The 27,558-nt window shown below is 42.0% G+C and overlaps 1 protein-coding gene across 1 annotated transcript in view; it reads left to right on the forward strand.

Moving 5' to 3' along the window:
• The first annotated feature begins 373 nt into the window (after positions 1-373).
• Positions 374-27,558, forward strand: part of GUCY1A2 (guanylate cyclase 1 soluble subunit alpha 2) — a 179,626-nt gene continuing 152,441 nt past the window's right edge. Inside the window, exons 1-3 of the mRNA XM_064505070.1 lie at positions 374-678; positions 14,664-14,725; positions 20,955-21,076. Of these exons, the coding sequence (XP_064361140.1) occupies positions 424-678; positions 14,664-14,725; positions 20,955-21,076 (439 nt within the window). The 5' untranslated portion in view covers positions 374-423. The remainder of the gene's footprint in view (positions 679-14,663; positions 14,726-20,954; positions 21,077-27,558) is intronic.

Below are 27,558 nucleotides of genomic sequence, written 5' to 3' on the forward strand. Positions count from 1 at the left end.
GGAGGGGAGGGGAGGGGAGGGGAGGGGAGGGGAGGGGAGAGGAGAGGAGAGGAGAGGAGAGGAGAGGAGAGGAGAGGAGAGGAGAGGAGAGGAGAGGAGAGGGCCCGGCGCCACGTGACCGGGGGGCGGGGGGCGGGGAGCGCGGGAGGGCGGCCGAGGCAGGGGAGGGCACGAGCCGCCGCCGCCGCCGCCGCCGCCGCCGCCGCTGCCTTAAAGCCTCCCGGCGCGGCGGAGCCGCCTCGCTCCCCCGCTCGCCGGCGCTGCGCAGGCCGCCGCAGCACCCGCCGCGGCCTCCCCCTCGCCGCCGCCCGCCGCGGCGGCGCCCGGGGCCATGCGAGGCGGCAGCCCCCGCGGCGGCGCGGCTCGGCGCTGCCCGCCGCCGCCGCCCGCCGCGCTCCGCTGAGCCGCCGGCGCCGCGGCACCATGTCCCGGCGGAAGATCTCCTCGGAGTCCTTCAGCTCGCTGGGCTCGGACTGCCCGGAGACGAGCCCCGAGGAGGAGGGCGAGTGTCCGCTGTCCCGCCTCTGCTGGAACGGCAGCCGCAGCCCCCCGGGGCCCGCCGAGCCCCCCGCCGCCGCCGCCGCCGCCGCCAGCGCCGGGGCGCGCCGCGCTCCGCGCCGCCGCCGGGTCAACCTGGACTCGCTGGGCGAGAGCATCCGCCGCCTCACGGCCCCCGCGGTGAGTGACCCCGCCGCCCTCCCGCAGGTGCGCGGCCCCGGCGAGGCTCCGCGGCGCGCTGCGGCCCCCGGCCCCGCCCGCGGCGGTGGGGGTGTGGGCGGCGGGCGGTGCGCGGGGCTGCCCTCGGGCCGGGTCTGTCGGCCCGGCCGAGTGCCCTCCGCGTGGGGGGAAACCTCAAGAAGTGCCTGTCGCTGCCTAGCGCTGGGAGCGGTTTCTGTGCGAAAAGTTACGTGCGTTTGTGCTGTCTTGACACGCACATCCTCCCTCCGCACAGCAGCACCAAGAACTTACGTTTCTTGGGCTTTTTGCCGGGCCGAACAAGGTAAAAAGTTCTGACTTGCTGTTCAGCAATATCTGAGCAACAGATTCCCCTGTGCCTCAGTGGTGCGCTGACATTTGCGAGCGACCGGTTTCTTTAAAGCGTGCTTTGAAATCTGTGATTTAAGATTATCTGAGCAGTTATACCTGTAGCTGGGAGTCAGCGAAGCATTGCGTGTCTTAAAATGCACGGTGAGTTTGGGTAGGACCCGTTACGTGCGGTGGTGTCGCCTTGGAAGGCTGGCATCGATGCCTGCCGGAGCAGGTCTGGTAGCTTCATGGGAGCAGAAGGTCTTCTCCAGTCCCTCTTGTCACAGTCGTGCTAGCTGCCCAGCGTGACCAGCACAACGTTTTGCTTGCAAAGTTACGTCTGCAACTGACTGCTTGTCTGGTCTCCGAGATAGAGATATTTCAACATAGTAAAGTATAAAACATTAGTTGCAACAAGTAGTAGATTAATCTGTGATACACTTATATCTGCTAAATATTGTGGCATTAGAGTATCTTCTTACATTTTGTTATTCAGCTTCGGAAATTACTTATGCGTCTAATCACCATCTACTATTGGTTTGCTTTGCTTTTAATGTACTCCTTTCTGTTCAGTGCGGCTTGAGCTGGCCAGGTAGTAGTAGACAGGCTGCTTAATGGGAGAAGTTAGTAACGCATTACATTGCTAATAGTTGTCCAGTTTCAATACTTTTCTTTCCCATTGATTTATTTTTTTCCCTCTCCGCTGGGAATCTGATCCTGTAATGCTGAAATTAATAGACGATATCTCAGGTGACCTGTCTTGTTTTAGTACAAAAAAAGAAGCAATTTAATTTGGTAATAATACAGCGGTATAATTAGAGCGTGTGTTACCCAAAATATTTGAAGTATTCTGAAGTAGCTCTGTGCAGTATTTTTAGATAACCTTAGTATTTGTATTTTCCCAGCTTTAACTGTTACCTCCTGTAGTGAGATGCTATAAAAGATAACTTCAGTTTTACAACTTAGATGAATTGTTGAATTTGTTTGAAAAACAAACACATTCTTTGAACTCAGAGATTAGGAAAACTCTGATAGATCTTATAGATCTCTTTCTTTCCTGCTGTCAGAGAAATTTCATTTAAGAACTCAAAAATTTCATCCAACCTGGTTTTCATGTCCCAAATGACAGTTCCCGTTGGCTTTCTTGGGAGGTAATTATAGCAACCCTTATTGCTGAAAAGCTGTTTTATTCTTTTATTTTAATATGTGTATGTGAGTGATGCATATGATATGTATAGCCTGAAATTTCCCTTTTTATCTTGGCACAGTAACTAGTGCTTCACTCTCATCTTACACATTCTGGCATAAGTTAAAGTGACTCAACTAAAGTCAGAAAAGTCATGCTGGCACAACTATGGTGTAAGAGAAGAATCAGGCCCCCATTTTTAATTTTTTACCCTGATTGAGAAATCTCTTCAGATGAATTGTTATCTTAGTGAATTTTTTCTTACCAAAAATCCTTTCTGTGATACTGAGTATATGCCTTCTTGCAACAAGCCAAGTTACCATATGTCTAACACTCTGAATCTGATTATATTCTCACATCTGCTGATATAAATCAGGAATAACTTTAATTAGGAGTTAAAAAATTACTTTGCCTATAAAATTAGTGTCAAATGAGTGTCACCCCCATTATTTTGAAAATTAAAAGACAAGTCTGAAGTATGCATTTACGTATATTCTTTCAGTACAAAAAGATAATATAGATATATCTTCATTCAGTCGAATGGGATTCAGTCAGAGTCTTCATTCAGAGATATGGGTCTCTGTAAATATATGAAAAGGTATATATGAATGTGTGTGAATATATATTGTATATATTCCCTGAAAAGGCTTGGTCTTTCCATTTCCAGCATTAATGCAGCAGCAATCTGTCCCCATCCCGGCGTGAACACTTTCAAAGTTGAAGGATGTTACAGGTTTCTGATGTTTATACTTAACCGTAATTTTGTGCTTTCCTGCCGAGCTGGCTAGGATTGAGATATTGAGTAAAATTTCTTTCTGAGTTTCCACTGAGAAAAACAAATTGTGTGTGTGTTTAATCCTGCTGTGACATGCAGAGAGATCTCTGCGGTGATGTTGCTTCAGCCTGGAGGTAGCAGAGGCTGCAGAGGGCTGATGTGTGGCGGCAAGGAGGGAGCCTGAGAGCGGAGCATCCGAGGGGCGAAGCAGCCCAGTGGGAAGGGGCGCTCAAGGGGCAAACGCGCTGGTGGAAACTGGGCTGTGTAAGCAGGCTAGGTCTTGTGAAGAGTGGCAGGACAGAAGGATGGATGAAATATAACCACCTGTTCAATGTATTCATTAACATGAATAAAAGTGTGCATAACAGTCAATGGAGAGGTAGATTCGGTGGAGTAGAAAGCAGTAATTAAGTATTTGAGGTATTTTATGAGAAAACATGCAGAATAAGAGTTATTGGATTTTGTATCGCTTGTAATTTTAGCCTGAAACTTAGCTGAGTGTGACTTTGCACAAATACTACTTTCTGCCGAACCTTGGGGAAAAATATTAAAAGGCAAACCTTTCTCAGTTGCAGGGTTTAACCCAATCCCTTCTGCTTTCTCCCAGGGAATGGCTTCTAGGACTTTCCAGCACACAGGATTTTCTGGCTTTTTATCTTAAATACATATTCAGAGATTTTCCTGCAATGGTTACCCTAGAGCATGTAGGGGTCTGATTCCCAGTCAGCGCAGGGTCACTTCACACTGCTGTGGTTTCATGAAGGTTTCCTGGCATCCCCGGATAGCTGAAGGAGGATAGGGCTTACTCCCCCCAAAACAGCTGCATGTTTTGAAGAAAAGTATATGGTAGCCAGGAAAAGGAACAGAGCTCCTCACATACCTGCCCCTGGCGTTCGGGAGAAGGCTGTGCAGGGGAAGTAGGATGCACTGGAGCAGAACGGCAGAGCAGCGATGTTGCAAGAGAGCTGGCTTTTTGTAACAGCTGTATCGAACAAGCAACCGGTGCACATACTGAACACTGTTGTTGCTTCCAGTTGCTGTCCTGTTGCCCTCCTGCTTGTTTTTCGGAATAAGCAGGAGGACTGGCAACAGGCAGGTAGAGGCTCTTCCACAGCCAGCCGCAGCCAGGCGCTGCAGCGAGCGGGAATGGCCATGCTTGGCACCGGGAAGACGACCTTTGGTGGGACCCGTGCTCAGCTGCTCCCTGCCCTGAGCGCTGGGCACTGCACTGCCTTCAGCTCCAAGTCCTTCGTCCCACGGGATTGTGGCTAATGCTGCTCCTTGCTCGCTAGCCCCCGGTGCAGCTCTGCCCTCTCACCACCCTCATGCCCGTGACGTTCCTGCAGAGCTGAGCCCCTGATCCCGTAGGCAGCCTCTGCCCGCTCTGCCGGGAGCCACGCGCCCAAGAGCCGTGGTCCTGACTGGGCAAAAACATCCCTTCTGTCCTCCTTCATCTCTACCACCATCAAAAGGTCTTTGGTTACATACTCTAACAGAGAGACTTGGGGCCAGGTCCCGCTGCTGTCAAAACTAGTAGGTACCCATTTCACTGGACTGTGTTCAAGTTTTCAGGACAAAGGATAAAATGCCGGGAACCTAGTACGTACATTGATTTATGCCCTAGTTTTTAAGAAATCAGCTACAATAATTATGTGTTTATCACAAGCAAATTTAAGGATATATTTTTCTTCCAGCTTTACTATTATGCTCCATTTTAAAAATTCATCCTTTACACTCTCAGTGACAAAAATTATGATTAAATATAACTAGAGATGATGATACTATACACTATTTATTATCAATATCATTTTTTCTGCCTTTAAGGACTTTGTTAGGTGGGAATGGCATCCTGGCACCAGTGAGTATGGTTTTATTATTTAGAAACCCCCATTTATTATCTTACTGAATTCTAGTTCCTTGCAGCAATTTTCACATTTGCTTCAGTTCTGTCTTGACTCGTATCCAATACCAGGCTGAAAGGAGAATCAAAATCAGAAAAATAATTGTCACTGATTTGAAAAGTCAAATACTCTGCTCCTATCTATGGGGCATGGACTGCCCTAAAGGAGTGGCGAGTAATTGGGCATGCATTCAGAGGAGACTGCGTACCCCTGAGCGTTGTACTGATCCTTCTGGAAAGAGAATTACAGCATGACACAGCACTGAACTGATTTACATTTCTGTTTGCTTTTGTTTTCTGAATGGCCTGTGTAACATATCTCTCGACCTATAGACATTAATAAGTGAAAATTACTTCAGATAAACTTTTCTGTTTGTTTAGAACTATTTTTTGTGTCTTTTAAAGGCCCGGTTAAAGACACATGAAATTAAGAAGGTTTTTTTCAATATTTAAGCCAGGAAGCAGCTACTGGCTGCTACCAAATAGTCTGAATTTCAGAATTGTCTTTTTGAACACAGCCTTCTACTGGCAGTGGGAGAAAAGAGAACCTAAAGGCTGTCTTTGAAGTCAGCGTGTCGCTATTGCACAGAATCGCGGAAACTTCAAATTGCTTAATTGCAAAAGTGGAACCTCCAGTAAGCGGAGGTGTAATATTGGCAGAGGAATTGTAAGTATAGCAGCCCAAACTGAACCTGGCTCCATAATAAACCTCTACCACTTACTCTTAAGGAATAGTTGTTAGTAGCAACAGCAAGTTGCTGCCACTATCAGGAAAGGTAACAGATTGATTTAGGATTTTGAAAAATTTTACACAAGTATTCTGAGCTTCTTAAGACTCACATTAATCCGTCAGTGTGTCTAAGCTCTATTGTAAGAATAGCTTCTGCCTAATTTTCTGAATGGAGTAAGATAATATTAAATGATACGGATATCAGCAGTGGGACTGGCATATTCACTTAATAGCTTGGGTTGAATGATCTTTATGTGAGTAACATCCTTCTCAGAAAAGAGAGTGTGAAGGAAAAAAAGCATAAATGGTGAAGAAAGGCACATCCCATTAAAAACTGGTAATTTCTATTTTCAACAGGCTAACAGGATTAATTTTCTTAAACGTAACATCAGACTTTTGTCCAGTATCTTTCAACTTATCAGAGCTACAGGCCATTTATACATGAGGCCACACTGGCAGTCTGTAGCCAGTCAGTTAGCTATTTCATGGACTGAAACACAGCTGTAATGCCTTAAACAGGAACATTCTGGAAAATTTTATTAGTCTGAGAGTCACAATGGGTTTTGTTTATTTGTCATGTGTGGTAGTTTAACATCTCATGCAAGGGAACTTCAGCCTCAGCAAATAAAGTATAAACAACTCAGTTTAGCTGCACCCGAGGGACTGCGGCATTGCATTGACCTTGATGAAATTTTATTTAGGGTGAGCTTGAATATTTCACATCTAGTGTTTAGGCCAATTGTAATAATAGTTACTGCATGCTGCAAATGAAAGAAAAGTGTCCTTCAGACATTCACTGTGGGGTATAAAATACTGTACCACGGAAATTTAGACTAAGCCTGATTGCTTTCTTAACATTTGTGTACTTTCAGGATGAAATCTTGACTTTTTTCCTTTCTAGAAAAAAAGTTGTCTCCAAAAACATTCATACATTGCAGGTATCTCTGTTGTCTAAAGGCAGAGACCAAATCCCCTTTTGAGGATTCCTGTCCACAGTCAGATCTCAACCCCTGGCTGCCAAACCACAGCGTAGCAGCACCAGTGTTGATCCCACAGAATCAGTCTGAATTGTTTTGCACTTCTTTGCCTCTCTCCTCGGTCAAAGTGTTTAGCTGCAAGTAATAGAGAAGAAAGTTGTAGAGTAGAAGGGAACATGACCATCGACGTGTGCTCCTGAATAGCAGTATACAGTCATGGCTACATCAAAATGAAGCTGAATTCCTTCCTTCGCAATGGCTTGAGAGGAGAGGTTTATTACTTCATGGCGATTCAATATAGTCCTTATGAAACTTATCAAGTTAGCAGAGAGAAAAAGCCCTCTCTTTCCTTTTCCCTCTCTTTCCTTTTCCCACTCTTTCCTTTTCCCTCTTGTGCTAATGTTAAAGGCTGTTACAACGTGCTTCAAGTAAAATAAGTATTTCCATCTCATATTAAAATTCTTTCTAGATGTGTCTGCTTGCAAACTGTAAAACTAAGTTTCAAAATGAAGACAAAAAATATGTCGTTTGCCTATTGATCTCAAGGGGATAAGGTTCAGTGCAGCTCAGCATATGCAATTAGGCCCTGTTATACTGAGGAAATGGGGTATGTTCTATCCCAGCAGAAGAAATTCCTTGAGGAGGGCTTGTATGTAAAGTCTTTCATTTCCCACCTGTCTCCTAGAGGAGCACTGATGATTTTATGTAGAAGATGTGAGTTACATTAAAAGATGAACAGGTAGCATTAAAAGTAGATTATATTTCCACTTATTGAAAGTATTTCTGCAGCAGAGAATAGATTTTCTGTACATTCCACACATGGCTGAAATTCACGGACAAATAAAGAGATCCCAGCACGTTTTTAATAGATAGCACTCTAAGATATTTATCTTTCACTGTCAAGAAGTTAGACTGGATGATCTAATAGGCAATTTCTATCCATAATGTCTGTGATTCTTCTAGCTGAAAGGCAGCTGGGGATGCATGAGTTATAATTTCTAATTATTATTTAGTTCTGTTTTATTTCTTCAGAATGTTTGTATTGTTATTGCCATGGAATAGTATGGGGTAAAATTCTTAGTCTTAATGTTATTTATTAAACTAAGATATTTTCTCTTATGTGCACAAGTATTTCCCAGTGAAGAATACGCCAGCGTGTAAGAACTGGAAAGCAGAATGGCCTCACATTTAGCTGTCAGGTGATACTGAGCTCTGGCACTGCGTCCTCACTCATCCCAGTCTGGATCATCATGTGGTAGTGTAGGGGCAACTCATTTTGCCTCAAGCGATCAGTCTTTCTGCTCTAGATCCCCAGCACTTCCCTCCTGGGGGTTCTGCATCTTCCCTCTTGATACCAAATCCAGTGCTGGTCATGGAGATCTTCACGCAGTTGGTGTTTTTATCTAAAACCTGAACTTCTGGAATCAAGAAGAAAAATGCATTTTTAGCTTGTAGGGTTACAGGGAAAAAAAGAGTGCACCCTGAAGAAAATATATCCCTGATTTTATTATTAAAACAAGCTACTCAAACCATGCTGTTTTGCATTTTCAAATGGTTGCTTATGTTGGGGCTTTGCTTCTCCATTTCTGACTCCTCTCTGTGCCCTTTCTTTCCATTCTTTAGCTATTGAGAAGGTGACAGGGAGGGATCCCTGCTCTACAGGACGTGCAAGGACCTGCTAGGGAATATTCCTCCTTTACACATCATCAGAAAATTGCCAGGTGCCAAATGATCCTTCCTCTCCTTTTCCAATTCTGTTTTTCCCTAGTCTCAGGAGTTTCAAAATGCTTATCTCCAAACTCCTGGCTTTTGGGGAATGTTGATAAATTTTTGTCTTCAACTGGAGCCTTGATTCTTTGTTTACCGCCCCTTTAACATCAATATTTTGGTGACCAGAAGGACAGGGAAATAACAGTTTTCCAGTGTTTTCAAGACCATACAGTAAATATTAAAAAAAAAGACTAGAAATGAAAATTACTATTCTGCCATTTATTTCCTCACCGATGGGCCAGGTGCACACCAAATGATGCATGCTTAGAGATCTGTAATCACCTATGCATAGAAGCTTGACTAAAATTGGTTTCGAAATATGAAAAAAGTGTCTTTCACTAATGACAGATCACCAGCAGTGAAGCTGACAATTAAAGTCTTACACATCTGCTGAGTTAGTGATTCAACACTATGAATTTGAAGCATGTAAAACTTTCAACATCAAAGTGCTAATTTGGATGAGGTCTCTGATAGTTTGTCTCTCCCGTATGCAGAACTGTGATTCCTTTAGGAAGGACTTTGCAGCTCTCCAGGGCATAAAAATCTGGAGGAACCCCCTGACCTGACTGACTTGCTTGAAAAAAAGTTCTGATAGAAGCAAAATGCTTTCAAGCTGAGCCTATTTTGCTCTTCAGTGCTTCAGCTTTTATGTCTAGAATTTTAAGTGTTCAAGTTTTTAAGCGTATGGCTACTGGAGCGCTTCAGCTAGGAGCCACTTAGCTTTTACCAGGAAAAATCTTTGAAGCCCTGTTAGGGTTAAGGAGAAATTGTCTGCGTACCTGGGTGCTCTACATTTTCGGACTTCCTAGCTCTGTACAGTTTCTTTCTTCTCTAGTACTAGCCTGTTATCATAAGATGCAAAAGGAATGGGATGGAGGATATGTAACTGCATTTATACGAACTTGAACTGAGTCATCTGGGATACTCTGCGTTTCTGTCATCTCTGGATAAGATTCTTCTGCTCTTACTTAAACATTTAAAAAATGTGTAAGTCTAAAGCAGTCACTCAATTTCCTTTTTAGACAAAGACAGAAATAAGTAGTCTTAAAGGAAGAGTTTTCAGGTGTGTATTAGATGCCAAACTTAGGGTGAAATCAGTCACCTTGGGTACCTACAGTTGGGTGCCTACATTTGGCCCCATCTCAAGTGCCTATAGACAAATGTAGGCAGCATGGGGAACAAACAGGAGAGATCAGAGGTCCCTGCACAGCTACGGAGGTGGGACCTCATACGGGATTGCAGAGATTGGGTGGAATGGCTAACATGACTGCAGTGCAGTGGAGGATGGATACAGGCTTTTCAGGAAGGATGGGCTCAGAAGGAGATGAGGACGAGCTGTGCTCTGCGTAAGGGAGCATCTGGAGTGCATGGATCATTGCCTTGGAAAGAGGGATGAGCCGGCTGACAGTATGTGCATATGGTTCAGAGGACAGATGAACATGGGTGGCATTGTGGTACGTCTGCTACAGACCACCTGATCAAGATATGAAAGCAGAGGAAGCCTTTAGGCAGCTGGAGGAAGCCTCAAAATCGCTGACCCTCATACTCACGGTGGACTTCAACCAACCTGCTGCTTCAAAATCTGCTGCAAGGGCAATATGGCTGACCGCAAGCAATGCAGAAGATTTCTGGAGTGCGTTGAAGACAATTTCTCGACACAGGTGATCGATGAGCTGATGAGGGAAGATGCTCTGCTGCACCTATTGCTGACAAGCAAGGAAGAACAGGTTGAAGGTGTGATGGTCAAGGGCAACCCTGGCTAGAGTGACCATGAGATGATGAAGTTCAAAATACTGAGAGACGTGAGAAAGACAAATAGTGGAATCACGACTCCAGACTTCAGGAGAGCAGATTTTGGTTTCTTCATGAATCATCTTGGCAGGATCCAATGGGCAAATAATCTGGAGAGTAAAGGGCAGCAGGAAGTTGGTTGATCTTCAAGGACACCCTGACACCGTCTGGAAAGCACAAGGATGGTCCATTCTGATGTGCATAAAATTGAGCAGACATGGAAGAAGGTCAGTATGAATGAATAGGGAACTGCTGGCTGAGTTCAAATGCAAAAAAGAAGTCCACAGAAGGTGGAAGCAGGAATGGGCTACCCAGAGAAAGTACGAAGGCATTGCTCAAGTATGTAGGGATGGCGACAGAAAAGCATCCCAGTTCCCCAAGCCTACTAGCAGAGTCTATGGGAGTGTAGCATTACCCACAGTAGGAGAAGACAGATTAAGGGAGTGCTTAAGTGAGTTGGACATGCACAAGCCCATTGTACCAGATGGGTTACATCTGAGAGTGCTGAGGAAGCTGGCTGATATCATTGTGAGACTATTATCTTTGAAAGGTCATGGTGATCAGGGGAAGTACCTGATGACTGGAAAAAGGCAAACATCACACCCAGCTGCAAGAAGGACAAGCAGGGAGATCCAGGGAACTACCGGACAGTCAGCCTAAGCTCCGTCCGTGGGAACGTTGTGAAGTAAACCTTCTTGGAAACCTTTTCTGAGCGCAGGAAGGTCAAGGCAGTGATTGAGATCAGCCAGCATGGCTTTACTATGGGTAAATTTTGCCTGACCAACCTGATTGATGTAATGAGATGAATGGCTCAGTGGATGAGGGGAGAGCACTGGAGGTTATTTACCTTGACTTTAGGAAGGCCTTTGGCATGGTCTCCCATAGTGTCCTTAGAGCCAAACAGGTGAGATTGGATTGTAAGGTGGGTGGAAAATTGACTGGACCTTAGCAGCCAGTTAACCACGGATATCGCTTAGTGATTGAATGCTGGGGCTAGCAGAGGGCTACCAGGATGGTCTCTCATCCTTCCACTGTGCACCCATGAGAAGAATCACAGACAAAGTTGGAAGACAGGAAGTTCCAATTTGATGTAAGGAAAAAAAAAGTCATATGAGGGTGGTCAAACACCAGCACAGGTTACCCAGAGAGGCTGTGGGATCTCCATCCTTGGAAAAACTCAAAACTTATCTGTGGAAGGACCAGAGCAACCAGTTCTAACTGGAATTGCTATGAGCAGGAGGTCAGACTAGGTGACCTCCAGAGGTTCCTTCAGCTGTACACAATTCTGTGATTCTTTGATGTTTACAACTTCTGACACATTTTAGGGTAGCCATAGCCTGACCTCTGGATTGAGATTTAATTCAGTAAATTTCTATGGCCTCTGTCAAGCAAGAGATCAGTCCAGATTTCTTCACCAGTCCCTTCTGCCTTATATTTCATCATTTCAGATGGAGCTTGGGTATGATCTGGTATGGCAATTCTTGGATTAATTTACAGTTAACAATAGCATTACCAGCATGTCTTAATTTGAATTGCCCTTAGAAACCTGACCTGATGGGACTATTCCTTCTTGAATGCATACTAAAGACTAGTTAATTGTTATAATCAGATGCATTGTTAATCTTTACCAAATAGTCACTATTTGACATTTATAGTAAATCTTTCATTTTAAGTGTTCACAAAGCTTTGAAATCTCTCCAGTAGAAAGGGCCATTGTGTACCTGTATGGAATAGACTTACATTGTGGTGGAGGGAGTGTATTGTTATAGGCTGTGTTTTGTCTCTCCTAAGCTGTGCTTCTTGGAGAAAGGATGTGCATCATGCTACTAGAAGAAGGTTTAGCTATTTTTTCTCCATGAAGTCTTGCTGTTGGATGCAGAAAAGAGATGGAAATGTTTTCCTACTCACTTTTTTTCTCCCATAGGGAATGTACGGTCAGTAGTGGAAGAAGTAGTATATTGAGCTGCTCTTGTAGGCAGCCGTAAACAGGAGTCGTATATCTTCTCTCTCTTTTGTTTAATTACATCTATATTAAAATCACATTCACCAGTAGTGAAATCAAGCAAACTCAGAAGGTGAGCACAGTGTGTTTTTAACCATGCACAGTGACATGCCATAAGAATTCTTGTCAGAAATGAAGAAAGACTTTGACTCTTCAGGTCAGTTTTCATATTAACTATGAGCATATTACACAGAGCTTTGTTTATAACCAGGGTTTAGTCATACATCATATTTTTTGTCTGTACTTCATTTCTAAGATTTAATAGGAAATGCCAGCAAATAGGGATATGAGTTCATAGGATTGTTTACAGTTGTCTGACAATAGCTGGGCAGATAATTTAGCTTACACAAAGAGATAGTTAACAATATGTGGACCATTCTTACTTCGTTCAGTGCTGCAGGAGAAATGAGGTGTATTGGTGAAATGAGTTCAGGATTTGGAGGTTGCTTATATGGTCACACCTTGAGGTATTGAAAGGGGATTTTACCTGGGTAAAGGAGTGCATCATCTGTGTATCAGGTATGAGAAGTGCAAAGACAAGCAATGGAGGATTGCTCAAAGTGTCACCAAGCGGCAAAACTTCCCTAGAAGAGAAAATGCTATGTTCCTTCCTCTTTGCTTGTGGTGTCAGGCATTCCTGCCTTCCATATGCTTGCTATAAAAGCACTTTGGGGGAACCAGAAGGGAGATTTAATATACCAATCAAAAACTGCCACCATTTCACATATCACTTCAGAGGAGGTATTGGTGGAGTACTTATGCTCTGTGTGTAGGGAGTGAGGTGGAAGGAAATGTGCCATGGAGATGGGAGATGGCAGCTCCCTGGACCTCTTAACTTAAAGACATTTCTGCTTCGTCTGTTTGCTAGAATGGGAAAATACATCTTTTCTGTATGTAGAGAATTGATTTTTGTGCCTGCTGAGCACAGGAAAGCTTCCAAGTCTCTGTGAGAGCATGCCATGAAATATATTTCTAGCCCATCAAGCCTAAGGACTTAAACACTTTCTGTACCACTGAGAAGAGGATGGTTCTTTGATATGTGATGATTCCACTTATACGGTGCTTCCATTGTGTTTTGGAAGAGCACATGTAACTTCTAGTGCCTTTTAATGCAGGCAACTTAGCTCCTGCAGAGAAGAGTAATTATCTGGTACAGAATTAACTAAAAAAATCTCTTTCAAGGTCTACATCTATTCTGAGCTTACTTTTGTAAGTGCATGCATTTCTACACATTTGAATTCAGAAGGGCAGACAAGTTCTTATAGTTTGCTATTAAAATAGAAGTTTGCACAATTGCACAAACCTAGTGCAACCTGATAAAGGCTTCTTTTTCATTTCTGCTGTTGTCAAAGCAGCTACCTCCTTCTGCAAACACGTGGACAAGAGTAAGAAGAAAGGCCAGCTCTTGAACTGCTGAGTCTGTGGTCAGCAGAATTTCAGATTTTCAAAGCTGATGGTGGTTTTAGAATGAAATACCTCAAATTAAGACACATTTCAACTATTACTTTCCAAAACAGCTAGATTTTTTTTTCAAAGAGTAAGGAAATACCAAATACCTCTAAAATTTGAGCTGCTGAGAGTTTGATCAAAACATCCCTTTGTGTCTTTGATACAGAAGGAGGGCTTATAAATCCACACTGGGTACCTTTGTTTGACCTCTGGCAAAAAATGGATAGGTGAAAAACTTCAGATTTGGCACAAGCCAGTCATTTGGAAAGGATAACATTTTGTCATACTGTCTTAGGAAATTCTGTAGGGAATGACATGGTTTTCATATTTGCTTGATTCACCCAAAGATCTCTCAAGAGTTAATTCAAAATAATAGTAATAGTAGTAGCAGCAGATGTGGTAGTAATAATAAGAATAAAAATTAACACATATATGCACATACATAATTTGGTGACCACCTATTAAAATAGTATAGAAATGCTTGAAATACGTCATGATTTTTTGTTTGATGAACTTGAATATCTTGGTGATTTAAAGATGTCTGGAGATTCACAGCTGGTCAGGAAAGTAAGCCAAAATAAATTACATCTTTATAATATTCTTTAATACAAAATTCTCTAGGGAGTATACAAAGTTTAAAAACACAATGCCTTTCCCAGATGATACTTGCTTCTCAATGTAATAGCATTTTCTTGAAGAGTAATTTAAATTAATTATTTCAAAAAAATGAGATCCTTCATGGGGAAATGATGAGATTATTGATAGGTGATAAGTCTGTAAGAGCTAACAGTAAAGTGCTCCTTTGTTCTGCACAACTGTTTGCTGTTATCTTATAAGCAGTATTAATTGTTGTATTGTAACATTCATTCCTATTTAAATTCTTATTAAGTAAAATATAAGGCAAGAATATTTTATATCCATTACTCTTATGGGCACCTGGCAGGTAGAAGATGACGATGAGTAAAACTGGAAAAAAAATAGTGTGTTAAAAGATATGTTAATTAAACTGTACTATGCTACCCTAATTTTATGATTTTTGTTTATTATTCTTCCATAGCCTCAGACCATTCGGCAAACTCTTCAAAGAACACTGCAGTATTTTGAGCATCAAGTTATTGGGTAAGTGTTAATGCGAGGTCAGGGAAAGGTGCATGGTAACTTTTTCCTCTATTCTTTCTAATTCACTGACAAGCTTTTTAATTTTTCTCACAAATTCTTAGAGATGCTCTGGAGTAACCATATACATTACAGATGTTAATGATAAACTACTCTCCAGTCCTACTTCCATGCAATTCCATTAGAGAAGGAGTACTCCATTAGCTGTGAAATCTCCTATGCAAAGAGAACAGGGAATCTGTTTGTAAACGTACAAGATCTATCCAAATTTGCTTTTCATTGAGCCAACTGAGCTGGCTGGATGAATGATTTATTTATTACTTATGCTTCTGTCTCAGCTTAGTCAGAGTTACACAGTGCTAAAAACCCAACCCAACCCAAAGCAACCCAATCCAACCCAACCCAAAACTTACAGCAAATGGTAGCTCCTGGACTGAGATGCTATGACCTGAGGCCCGAATTTGCAAAATCCTGCACCAGTACTTATTAAATACATGCACTGTTACATACTTGCAAGCTTTTGCAGAAACAGGGCTGAAAGTTGCCTCCTGACAGTTGATTGAGAAAATTAATAGATGACTGAGGAGTAAAAAGAAAGTAATATCATAATGAAAATCTAAGGTATTTTTCCATTGATTAAAATAATCTCTTTTCAGCCATTTCCTTACCTGCACAAGTATTTTATTGTCACACATGACTTAGTTTTCCTAACAGTCAGAATCCAATGGCTGCATATCTGTAGCCATTAAGTTCCTCTGCCATATGGCAAATGGAGAATACTATCCTTCTCTGAATTTAATTACACAGATGTAACAGTAATTTTTTTCAAGCTGTGTTAAGGGTCTTTGTAGAAATTATGGCGTAGTTTTGAAACTCGGTGCACTGGAGGGAATTATCCCTGTCTGTTTTTCATGTTTGGTTAAAATTCAAAGGGAGCTCTAGCTTGGTAGGTGACATTTATAATGATAGCACGTCTGGCTGGCACCTGAGGGAGCCATTCTTTGCAGGTAGTTATGACAGCCACCATGGAACAAGCAGAGGGAGAAGCCTTCTGGTAAAATATTTTTTTCAGTTGCTGAAAAAATTGCTTTAAGTTTCCTGTTAGGAGACTTCAGTGGATGAGACACAGCGCCCCAGGAAACGTACGTGTGCAATAACAATGCAGCTTTTAATTTATGGCCACATGGCCCTTAGACCCGCTTATTTGAGTGGAGAAATCTTAAAAACAAGACACTGCAAAAACCTGTGATCGCTGTGACTTTGCTTCAATTTTTCGGATGTCAATACGAGTTTGTTAAAGTAGTGTTTGTGTTTATATTTGTCCCGTCCTGTGGTCTTTACTGATGGAATACACGTAGCATTCAGTAGCTATGCCGTAGTTCAGACGTGAGTTTGGTGTCTGTGCTATGGGAGCTATGGTGTCTGTGCTGCTTAGCTTGCTTCTGGCATGCGTCAGGCCAGTATTGTAGTTCAGCAGGAGGAAGTCTAGTCACCCCCAGACACCTTTGTTACCGCAGTGCTCCAGGCTCTTCTAGCTCCACTGTGTCCTCAACTCATTTGCATCACACACTGCTCATGAGCCTGTAACCTGTACTGTATTAAGGGCCCGTCTTGCTTCTGTGCCCTGAGCTACTCTGCACTAGCAAATTAAACAGAGCAAGGAACATTTGTGGGCATTGAGGCTTGATTGTCAGAGCAGCCGCTGGAGTGGCTCTGGCTGGGGCCAGCTAGTGTTCTGCAAAATGATTTCCCCAGCTGGCCTGGGGATAGCACAAGCCAGGGACTATTCCCATGCCCAGTAGGCAGTCTGTGTGCATCCACTTGTAAGCATCTTTCAGTAGCCTGTACATAACTAGTTGTGAGCCCGTGAACCTCAGTGCCAGAGAAGACCTCTTCATTTACTATGATGGATGCAGCCCCAGAGTCCTCACTGATTTCAGTGCACAGCAGTGCCCCGTGCTGCTAACAACAACCTGGATAAGGCTGTGAGCAGAAGCAGGAGGCCAGGCCTGAGGTATCGGTACCCTCCAACCCGGGGCCTGCAGCAGCCTGGCTGGGCAGTGGCCTGGGGATGGTGAAGGCAGCCAAGGCTGTGTCTTCTCAGGAATGACTTGTGTGGTGGGAGGGAGCTCGGCATACATGGGCAGGAAAAGCTCACCCTAGCTGAATCGAGCTCTTCTGTCCCTTTTGCCTGGGTGTGTTTCAGCCTGCTCCTTCTCCTAGGTTCCCTTCACCATTCCCCATAACTGCCTCCCCAGTCTTGGAGCACTGATAACCGGTGTCTGAGCACCTGCTAACAAATGACCTGGGGTCAGGCTGGCACTGAAGGGATTCCTGTAGGTCCCAAAGCTCCCTAGCAAGTTTCATAGAATAATAGAATGATTGAGGTTGGAAGGGACCTCTGGAGATCATCTAGTCCAACTCTCCTGCTCAAACAGGGTCACCTAGAGCATGTTGCCCAGGATTGTGTCCAGATGGCTTTTGAATATCTCCAAGGATGGAGACTCCACAACCTCTCTGGACAACCAAGTTTGACTGGCTTAACTGGTGAAGGGTCCTCCTTCCTCTCACTGTGACAGATTCAAGAGCCCCCTCCTCAGCTGCTGGGAAGCCCCTTCTGGTGCTTCCTCTGGAGCATCTTTTGCGGGTGAGGGGTGGTTCTTTCCTCACCCCCTTCATGAGAGACCTGAGGGACAGTCTCCAGAGCTTTGGGAATCATGCAATGCGAGTATAAATGTCCAACAGAAACACCCAGTGAAACAGGAAATAGAATTTGATTTTCTTAGGGTAAATGTTTAGGCACAAATATTTAGGTACGATTCAAGAGAGAGAAAGAGGAAAAAAAAAGAGCATGGTTTTGTATAGTACACAGGCAATAAAGAAGCATTTAAGCTGCATTTTTCTTTACAGACCAGCATAGGGCTACCCAAGCTGTGGATAGACTGTTTTTCCAGGATGATGGAAAATGCAGGAATTTGAAAACATGACTTTGAAGTGTCTTGACCTGTCTCTAGACCCTATAATCCCAGTATCTAAGATAGCGTAGGGGTGGTTGGGTGTGTTAGATATAACTTTTGCATGTAGGAGGATGCTACAGATGGATCTACAACTCCTAGTGATAGTTTGGATGTTTTTCCTTCAGAAAGTCTCTCTCCAGGAGAGGGTGACCTAACCTGTTCTCTCCAGAGCTGCTGTCTGGGTGCTTTGGCAGATTACCCACAATCTTGATTTGAAAGCGGACCTGGAGAGATGGAATGGGTTGTGCTCTCATGATTTTCTACATTTTAAGGCCATGTTGTTTAGGTATAAATAACAGTACTGTTTTTTTGGAAGAGGAAGAGACACAAATGGATAGACATTTTTCAATATTGTTTGTCTGATTTCAGGGTCCTGGCAGCTTGGTTTCAAATCCTTCCCACTCACAACCTCTGGAAGACACTTTACTCCCTCCCTTGCAGCTCATGTGTGCCCCTGAGTGCTCTGTTGATTCTGGGATAAAACTCTAAGCTCTTTCCAGAACAGAGGTATTTGGGCTCATGGTTATATAGATGCCAGGAAGATGATAGAGAGTCTGTAGGATGTACTCCTGGATTTTTGAATAGAGGAGGGGAGGGAAGAGTGTAAGAAAAAGTCACTCTTGTCAATGGAGGCATTAATGTGAGCCACACCTGTGAGAGTGAGTGATGGCAGTCTGGCACTGTGGACTGCAAGGCTCATGTCCCAAGTAGGCAGCAGCCTTTATGTAGGACTCCGCTGTGGGATTGTGAGGGGTGCATGGAGAAGCAGCACATAGGCTAGAAGGGCCTTGCTGGCATGCTGAAAATGCTTGTGCAAAATTTATCAAAGATGGAAATATTTCACAAAGTGTGCTCTGTTGGTGCATCTGCAAAGTCCAGAGTTTTCCTAAAGCTAAGAATATGCTGTTGCCTAAAGGAGCAGCCATTGCAACTGACCAAACAGCGCAGCATAGATCATCTCCAGGTGACCAGATAAACATAAAGATCAGCCCAGCAGAAGCCCTAAAACAGGAGCCAACTCTCAGGGAGTGTGGCAGGGAGAAGTCTGGAAGGAGGTGACTAATGTACACAGTGGATAGCAGTGTTTCTGCTTGCTTGTGAGTGTTGTATTCTTCTTGACATCTTGGCTTAGGTACCAGGGAGAACATACAGCCAAAGCTTTCTAACATGAGTGGCCTAGTCATAACTCATGTTTCCCTTTCCTCCCCATCTTTCCCCAAATTTGACTTCCCTTTCCTGATGCTTGCCCCTTATTATTATTTGCATTATCCACACACAAATACTAAATCTCCCATCCTGGTCAACAGCCGAGGTGGGGAATGGCCATTGTATAATTCAAGGAAGTCTGTAATATTGGCTTGTAAAGGCTTGGCCTCCTGGCTTGATAATTTTTTTGTGCTGTGACTTTGGGCTCTGGATGGGCTCAAACAGTGGGTCAGGATGTGGCCTCCCTCTGAGACAGGATAAGAGTTACCGTCGTGCAATGTGGTCTTGCATCAGTGGAGACCTCGTAAGCACCCTGTCCTTCGTAGCTCACTGCAGAATGGACCAAGACCTGTTACTACTAAGAACATGTTTTTTTGTCTAAGATTAGCCCAGTCTTATTGATATGTTTTACTCTACAAACAAAACCAGTCTCACTTGCTGACAGAGTAATTTGAAGGGATCTGTCTGCTTGCAGCTTTGAAACCTTTCTGGTAATTTTCAGTGGGTGCAGGCAACAAGGTTAGTGGAATTTTGCAGACATTAACCAGATGAGGAGAAGTCCAACCCTTAAAACTGTCATTAATTATTAAACAAGTATAGACAAAGTATTAAATATTATATATAAAATTATATATATAAATTATATATAATATATATAAATTATATATAATATATATAAATTATATATAAATATATAAAGACAAAGTGTAACAAAACTGTTAATAAAATACTCGTTAGAAAATCTTTTCTCTGTGCATTGAGCTTAACCAGTTGTGTATTTTGCCAAGTGCATTATCACTCTGCCGTAATATTTTCTTCACTTGTATTCCCTCTTCAGTCCTCATTAGCACCTGCATAAAGCTTTGTTTTTTAACAAAGTTTGAGCTTCTGTTCTGTTTCTGTTGAATTAAGGAAAAACAATCCAGCAAAACTAATTCAAATAGAATAATTCAGATGGCAGCAGCTTTCTTGTTGGTCTGAGCACAGCTCTGTGGTGGTATTCTTTTTAATTTTTCTTTAATGGGCTATAAAACAAACTTCCTCCTTGATAGCATAGTGAGTTGTTATTTGACATCCTTCTTTTTACTGAGATCTTTTCAGAAGGTAATCCACAGAGAAACCTAGGCTTGCAGCGCTAATTTAATGTAACATAGCTATATCAGGAAGATTTATTCTTCCTATTAGAAACTAGCCATTGCCTCATAAACATCTTGCTTTGAGTTTAATGTACAACTTCATTATAGACAATGCCCCAATGGGGTGATGTATAAAACGGATATGTCTGATACCAAGCACTTTGGTCTGATTTTTTTTTATGTCTTTAATCTCATTACAGAGAATACTCCAGATACTAGTATGATACTCCAGATACCCTGGCTACTAATGAGATGTTATCAGTGTGTGTTTATGCACGAAGGGAAGGGGGGTGACGAAGGAGAGAAGAGGGAAGAGATGAGGGTGGCTAAGGGCTTATTCTGCTTCACTAAATAGACTGTCTGATATGAATGGGAACAGGATCAAGGCAGCTGAAATATGAACTTGCTTTCAAAAGTAATCGTCTGTTAAATTTTTTGACTTAGCTACTACATACAGAATCCTAAAGGTAAGATAAGAAGAGACTTCAGAACCTATCCTGTCTTTGCCCCGAACCAAATCAGCATCATTAGGACAAGAGGCAATGGGCACAAAGTGAAACACAGGAGGTTCTGTGTGAACATAAGGACATACTTCTTTACTGTGAGGGTAACAGAGCATTGGACCAGGTTGTCCAGAGAGGTTGTGGAGTCTTCGTCCTTGGAGATACTCAAAAGCCATCTGGACACAATCCTGGGCAGCGTGCTCTAGGTGACCCTGCTTTAGCAGGGGGTTGGACTAGATGATCTCCAGAGGTCCCTTCCAACCTCAACCATTCTGTGATTCTGTGATTGATAACTGCTATTTCTGAAAGGTACTTGTCTAACTTGCATTTATATAAGGAGATGTTATAATTTTTTCCTTTTTGTCTGTAGTTTCAGGGATGCGGAAAAGAACTTTCACAATATATCAAACAGATGCTCCTATACAGACTGCTCTGGTAATGAAGAAACAGAAGATGTCTCAGGAATTCTCCAGTGCACAGCTAATATACTTGGTATGTATATTTTCAAGGGAACTTGTTTTCTGTAGCTGGAAGGAGTATTTGCTATGCCTCTTATTACCAACAATGAACCAAGGCCTTTTTGTTCCAACCAAGAAAATTTAGGATATAGGCACCCAGGGTGCTGGTATTGCACCTCTCTTCTTTTCTACACATATTTTGCTTATTTGAAACAATCCAGACTGATTTTTCAGTGAAGGTATATTGCACTATACACAGTTTGATGTCAGTGATAAACAAAGTTTCAAAGTCTTTGACTTCAAATGTATTTGTGGCTATACAGGCCTTAGTCTTGAAATTATCTCAGACCATTGGCCTGGTGGATAGGGCCCGGGAAACACACAGCAGGATGCACATGAGACATGAAACATTTTGGAACCCTACATTCATGTTGAAGGATGCTTGCTGCAGCAAGCTTTTAGAAATGTTATGTTTCAAGATGACATCATCTACTACTGAAGGGCAGCTGTCTTAGCAGATCACACCAATGGTACACAAGAAACTCCTGAAAATTATCAAGGGAGTCAAGGGTCTTCTTGTGATATGAATACCTGCTCTGGAATTTCACAAGAAGCCATCTGTTCTGTGCAGATAGCTGAACTAAGATATGAAAGTGTCAGTATTTTAAAACGGAGCTAATGAAAAAAGTACTTGTACTTTAAATTTTTGGTCTCAAAATTAGGTAGCTGGCCATTCACCTCCATTCATATGATTTATCCAGCTTGCTCTCTTTCCTGAGTTCGTAAATTTTACTGCTTTTCAATCTGACCTGTACTGCTGATTCTATCTACCATGAAAGGGAAAAAAAAAAAAAAAAAGGAAAGGTGAAAAACCTGCTACTGAGAACTCAATTCTTGACTGGGGTTGGTTTAACTGTTTCACTTCTGTGAAATAGATCACCATTTTTTTTAGCGTAAACTTTACAGATTGAGCTTTAACCACTGGGCAATTACCTACATTTTGCAAGGAACTTTAAAGAGGAAAAGTACTAACTGCTATTAAAGAAAATTCTTTCAAAGGACTAATTACTGACTTATTTGTGATAGTTTTACGCAGCGTAGCAGAGCTGAGTTATATAGCTCTACTTCCAGGCATGTAATGGTTGACAATAATGTTTTTATTAAGTGCTTAGACATTAAGTGTTCTCATATATTAATTGTATGCAATTATGCCATCTGCTAACAAGAACCAACATGGTGGTGTTACTAGTTGGTGTGAATTTGAGTGTTATGTGTGTTTGGGCTCAGTCTTGAGGTCAAGTACCTGCAGCTCATCAGCTTACTGCACAGCAGCGGAGCTGCCCTAACTGTCTGTGTGCCCACTGCTGCCAAGCGTCAGCAGCAAAGCAGCATCACTTACCATCTGAGGGTGCAAACGGAGAGTCACCACACTCGTACAGGCCGGGCACTTGCTGCCTGGGGAGCAGCTCTGCGGAAGATGCCTTGAGGTCCCAATGGGCAGTGAGCTGGATGTGAGCCGGCAGTGTGCTCTGGCAGCAAAACCGAAAGCACGCTGGGCCGTATGAACAGGGGCAAAGCCAGGGATCGAGGAAGGGATTATCCCCCCCACGACTCAGCACTTGTTATACCGCATCTAGATACTGCATCCAGTTTTGGGCCCCCCTGTACTGTCTGTCTTTTCTGTCTCAAACTGTTAATAGACTCAGTACGCTGTGCAAAAGAGCTGACCTACTCTATCTGCAAGACGACTGCGTTTCCCTGAAAATTGAAGTGCTTTTTCTTTGTCAGGTGCCATATTCTGCAAGATGCTAAGCACTATCAGAGAGGTTCTGAGTGCCTTTAATGGCTGCTGAAATTCATGGGAAGAGTTGGTGCTTGGCACCTTGCACGTTTGGGTCAGTGAGAGAATTTAGATTTAAATTCTTTCTTCCTTATATGGGACAGGAATATAAGAGAAAGAACACTCAAACTAGCTTCTTCATTTTAATTGTTAGCTCCTGTCACAACAGGTAAATAATTAATAGAGGCTGCCTAATTAATTTTCACATGTGCAATTATTTTTCTGGTTGAATAAAGATTAGAAAGAGACTCTCTTATGTGAGAAGGAAGTAATCACTGGGGCATATACCTAGAACAATTGGCATCGCTAAGACAAAAGACAAGAATGAAAGCAGCTGTGATGGTAGTTAGAGAAACCGCTGAACCAAATCATGCTCTCGTTTTATTTAAGACAGTGGTGGAAAGGATTTGCTATCTAGGGTTCTGTGACCTCTGCAGTCCACGAGTTTTGCCTGTTCCTGATAGGGGTTGATGTTTATCCTTGGGCTTTGTATGACCCACGAACAGCCACCTCTGCTCTGCCTCTGCTGACCTGAGGCAGAGGATTTTCTAGCTTTTATGTCCACTTATAAACCTGGAAAAAAGTGTTTTCTTGAAGGTGCTTGGGAACAACCTCCTGCTCTCTTACCTTAGATAATGCCAACATGATTAATCTCTCCTGACGCTCTAATTGCATCTAAAATTATCATTGGGCATGCCTTATTCATCAAAAGACACAAATGCTGAGGTCAGTAGTAAGCCTGGAAGACTGTGAACAGATGCTTTGCCCTGTGCTCCTGGTGCTTACACTGCTCGCAACATAGTACTGGCTGCAAGCTACACATTCAACTGGATGCATGTAATTTATACTGTAAGAGTCCTGGAGTTTTCCTCCTGTCAAGTTATCACCAGAAGCGTGACACGATCTTCCTGCAGCAAAAGGGCCTGATTCTCCTCATCTTTTCATTGGGGTTCTCCTGCTACACGTCTAGACATCAATAGAGCTCTTCCTGCTTTCATTCACTGTAATTAAGGGAGCCACATCCATCATGCTCAAATGCTATCAACTGTGTTTGATATCAGATCAATGGCACAGCTTTCCTTTGCAGCTTCTGTGGCTGGAATATTTAATTTAACTTTGTGTCCTTTCCATAACAGTCCAAACAGCTTTATGATGGACTCTGCTTTGTTTAGTTCATGCAGGCATACTTTTTACAGTGCCTGTCATATCACCCAAAAGAAAAACAAGTGACAGCATGTTGGAAGCTGGGCAGAAAGAGAAGAGAAATCTTGTCCTCTAAGAAAGCTGTTAGAAAGTTCCTAGAGTGAAATAAAGTATTTCAAAGAATAAACATGGGTATGTTATACCCCGTTGGCACAAATTTTTTAATTTAATTTTAATAGATTTAATAGATTTAACAGATTTTAATAGGCTAGCTATGCTGTGCTCAGAGCAGCTTTGTGTTGTTAGAGTGATCTTATTCAAAAAAAAAAAAAAAAAAAAAGATTCCTGTGATGAAGTATATTATAGGCATCACTACTGCATTTCTTTTTTAAGTGACTAAATTTATACTGAGGTATGTTAGAAAGATTGTATCTGAAGAGATTTCTTGTTTGACCTTGGGCAAGTTTTTATTCTGCCTGTGCCTCGATTTCCCATCTGTATAATGGAGATAACAGTTTCTTTTTTTAACCCTTTAAACCATACATCAGTGCTGTCTGTTTAGATTTTAACCTTCTCAAGGCAAGGACTTTTCCATACTCTTTGTACATTCAGCACTCTGAGCAATGAGGGCGAAATCTTGTTTGGGCCTACATTTGTCTACTTTAATAAAAATGATTTAATTTGAAGTAAGATTAGGGTGTGTACTTTGACTTATTGCAGCTAGTCAGAATAAAGCAGAGGACTTCAATGAAGTTGCAAGTTTAACCTTCCATGATAAGAAAATAAGGACAAAAACTTTTTTTTTTAATGATTAGTCTGAAATTCCTACCATAGGGAATATATTTTGGGATATAAAGCCTTCTTGATCTGTCTTCTGCATATATCTTGGGCAGATATTGCAAGCAGATATGTGTTACTGAACTTTATGAAGCAACAGAGAAATGCCTACTTTCCATTTTTCAGCCCCATTATACAGTTCTAACATGATGTTTCTCACATCCTAAATATACCAACTATATAGAAGAATGTACAACCTTCACCTCACCTGCACCATATACTGTTGGGAAACACTGCACACAATTAGTGTAGTCTTTGTGGAAGTGTACAGCTCTTCACTCTTATTTCATTCCTTTGCAATAAAGAAAGGCGTCTTTGCAGTTTGCCAGAAAGAGGGAACTGTCATCTGTCATAACTTTTGACAGGAAAACTAATGAAAAGTAACCTAAATTCATAAATATCTTTAAAAAATCTATCTTCTCATATGCAAAACTTGCAAAGCAGATGTAGAGATTCATACCCAGTCCTTACTGGCATGGAAGAAACAGTGTCTTTGAAAGTCTATTTGCATATTGGACTACAATATCTAAACAGTGTGTTCTGCAGCACCATGATTTATATACTGCATAAATAATACTTTAGCAACACCTTAGACACAGTCTGAAGTTGCAAATGCATTTATATCAGATAGTTGTTTCAACAAGGAGGTCCTGGAGAAGTAATTGCACATATCTGCATTTCCATTGTTTAAGATACAGAAAAAGTGTTTCCGTTTTCTTCCATTTTTTTATTAAAGAAATGAATTTATGTATCACAGTTCTTTTTTATTTGTTATAAAAATTTGGCTCCTAAAATCTTACTATGATTACCTTATTTTCCTTAAAAAATCCACAGCATACATCAATGGCTGCTAAGTCAGCTCCACATGTGGAGCTGAATGTAGTGCAAGGAAGTTTTTCTGTTAGATATTCTTAACTTACAGGTTGCTAATAATGCTTGTCTTCTTGATTTTGCTTCTGAAAGTGAGTTGAAAATTGTGCTTATCTGCCATTTCTAAGTGAAAATCTTTTGGGCTATCTTCCACCCTGTGGGTGATATGCTGTGCTGGCGTGAATTCCCAAATCTGCCTGTGATACGATATATGGAATCCCGCTCCAGAACCCTGTGCCGTCAGGGAGATAAATCCCTGATAAATTCTGGATTCAGCCTCCCAGAGATCCTGAGGAGGAAGTGGAATCTGGCGTCTGAGCGGCGGGTATATAGAGCTCTTGCTCTGGGTGATGTTTGTCACCACCAAAGAAGATATGTGCTATAGTCTGCTTTATATAAAGCAAATCACTTCATCACAAAAATACATCTTGAAGAGCTGTTTCTTCACCTGTAAAGGGCATAATTGTATAACTGTCATTTGTTCTCTGTATATTTGTCAAAGTTGAAGATCTGGGTTTCCTTTGTTAAACTAAGAAAATCTCAGCTTTTTACTTTTCTAGTAAAAGGGGCATAAATTTGGGATCTTTATGGTAACTACTTAATAATGATGGCACATCATTGCTAAGAAATATTACAGTTGCAGAAGCAGGAAATACACCAAAAAGGAGATGCCAGAACAGCTCTTAGTCTGCAGGGAGGTTAGGCCAGGTGATATAACTGGGAAATATGGACAAGGGTCTGGCACACTGACTGCTCAGCAGGTGTCTGAAAACTGTAAATGCTTATATACTTGAGGTATACAAGTTAATACTGCATTCTTCTTTCTCTGAGCTAAAAGCTGCAGATAGTCATTAGGATGCAACTAATTTAGGATACAAATCTTGATTTATATTTAAAGTTGTTGGTTTACAAGTGGCACAGAAGGAAATGTTACATGGCCCAAAGGACCGATGATACTAATGGATTTTAATAATACTGGGAACTTCATCCTGTGGAGTCCTAAGTTATACACACAGGACTCCTCTTATTTAGCAGATGTTGTAAAGCACTGGCAATACAAAAACAATACATACAAAAATAACATAATTCATGTGATTTCAAAATTGAGATGAATGCATCTAAATTAGAAAAGGACAAATATTTTTAACAAATGTCATTGGACTTCCTACTCTTCTAAAACCAGAACTATTTATTATTAGAAAGCAGATAAAATACCAGTAGATAGTGAACAGTTTATGATATACATTGACATCTTGTTAAAAGTCTATTTATAAAGTAGAAGACATTTTAGGCATGATTCATTGCCTGAACGTAGGTGTTTGGCATCATTTTAGGTGCTGTGGGGTATCTCGTGTGGCCTCAGTCAATGCTTCAAAAAAGGGCAAGGTCTCCCATAAGTCCCATATTCTGGCGCATGTAACTATGGGCTAGCCTTTTTGCAGATGTCCTAGAAGTCTTATGATGTCTCAAGTAGCGTTAGATTTCTGTATTTAGTCAACTGAATTGAGCCCTCTATATATGTAAGGAATTATGAGAGAGGATTTTGCATTTTTTCAGAAGTGTTTTTAGATTTCATTATAATTTGATTCTTTCCTAAAAGTGAAGAAATTCTGTTCCCTGTGTGGATTCAAAGCCATATTTGATTATTTTAATACAAAAGCAAATTTAAAAACTCTGTTCATACTGCTGTTTGCACCCTAGAGTTAATACAAAACAAACTGGATCTGCCTTATTTTTAGGAATTATCAACCTACTGATTGCTATTTTTGTTTAATAAGCCTGTGCAAATCTAAGCAGTGAGGTTTCCAAGATGTGATGGGGGCACA

This window comes from Dromaius novaehollandiae, chromosome 1, assembly GCF_036370855.1.
Source record: "Dromaius novaehollandiae isolate bDroNov1 chromosome 1, bDroNov1.hap1, whole genome shotgun sequence".
NCBI lineage: Eukaryota > Metazoa > Chordata > Aves > Casuariiformes > Dromaiidae > Dromaius > Dromaius novaehollandiae.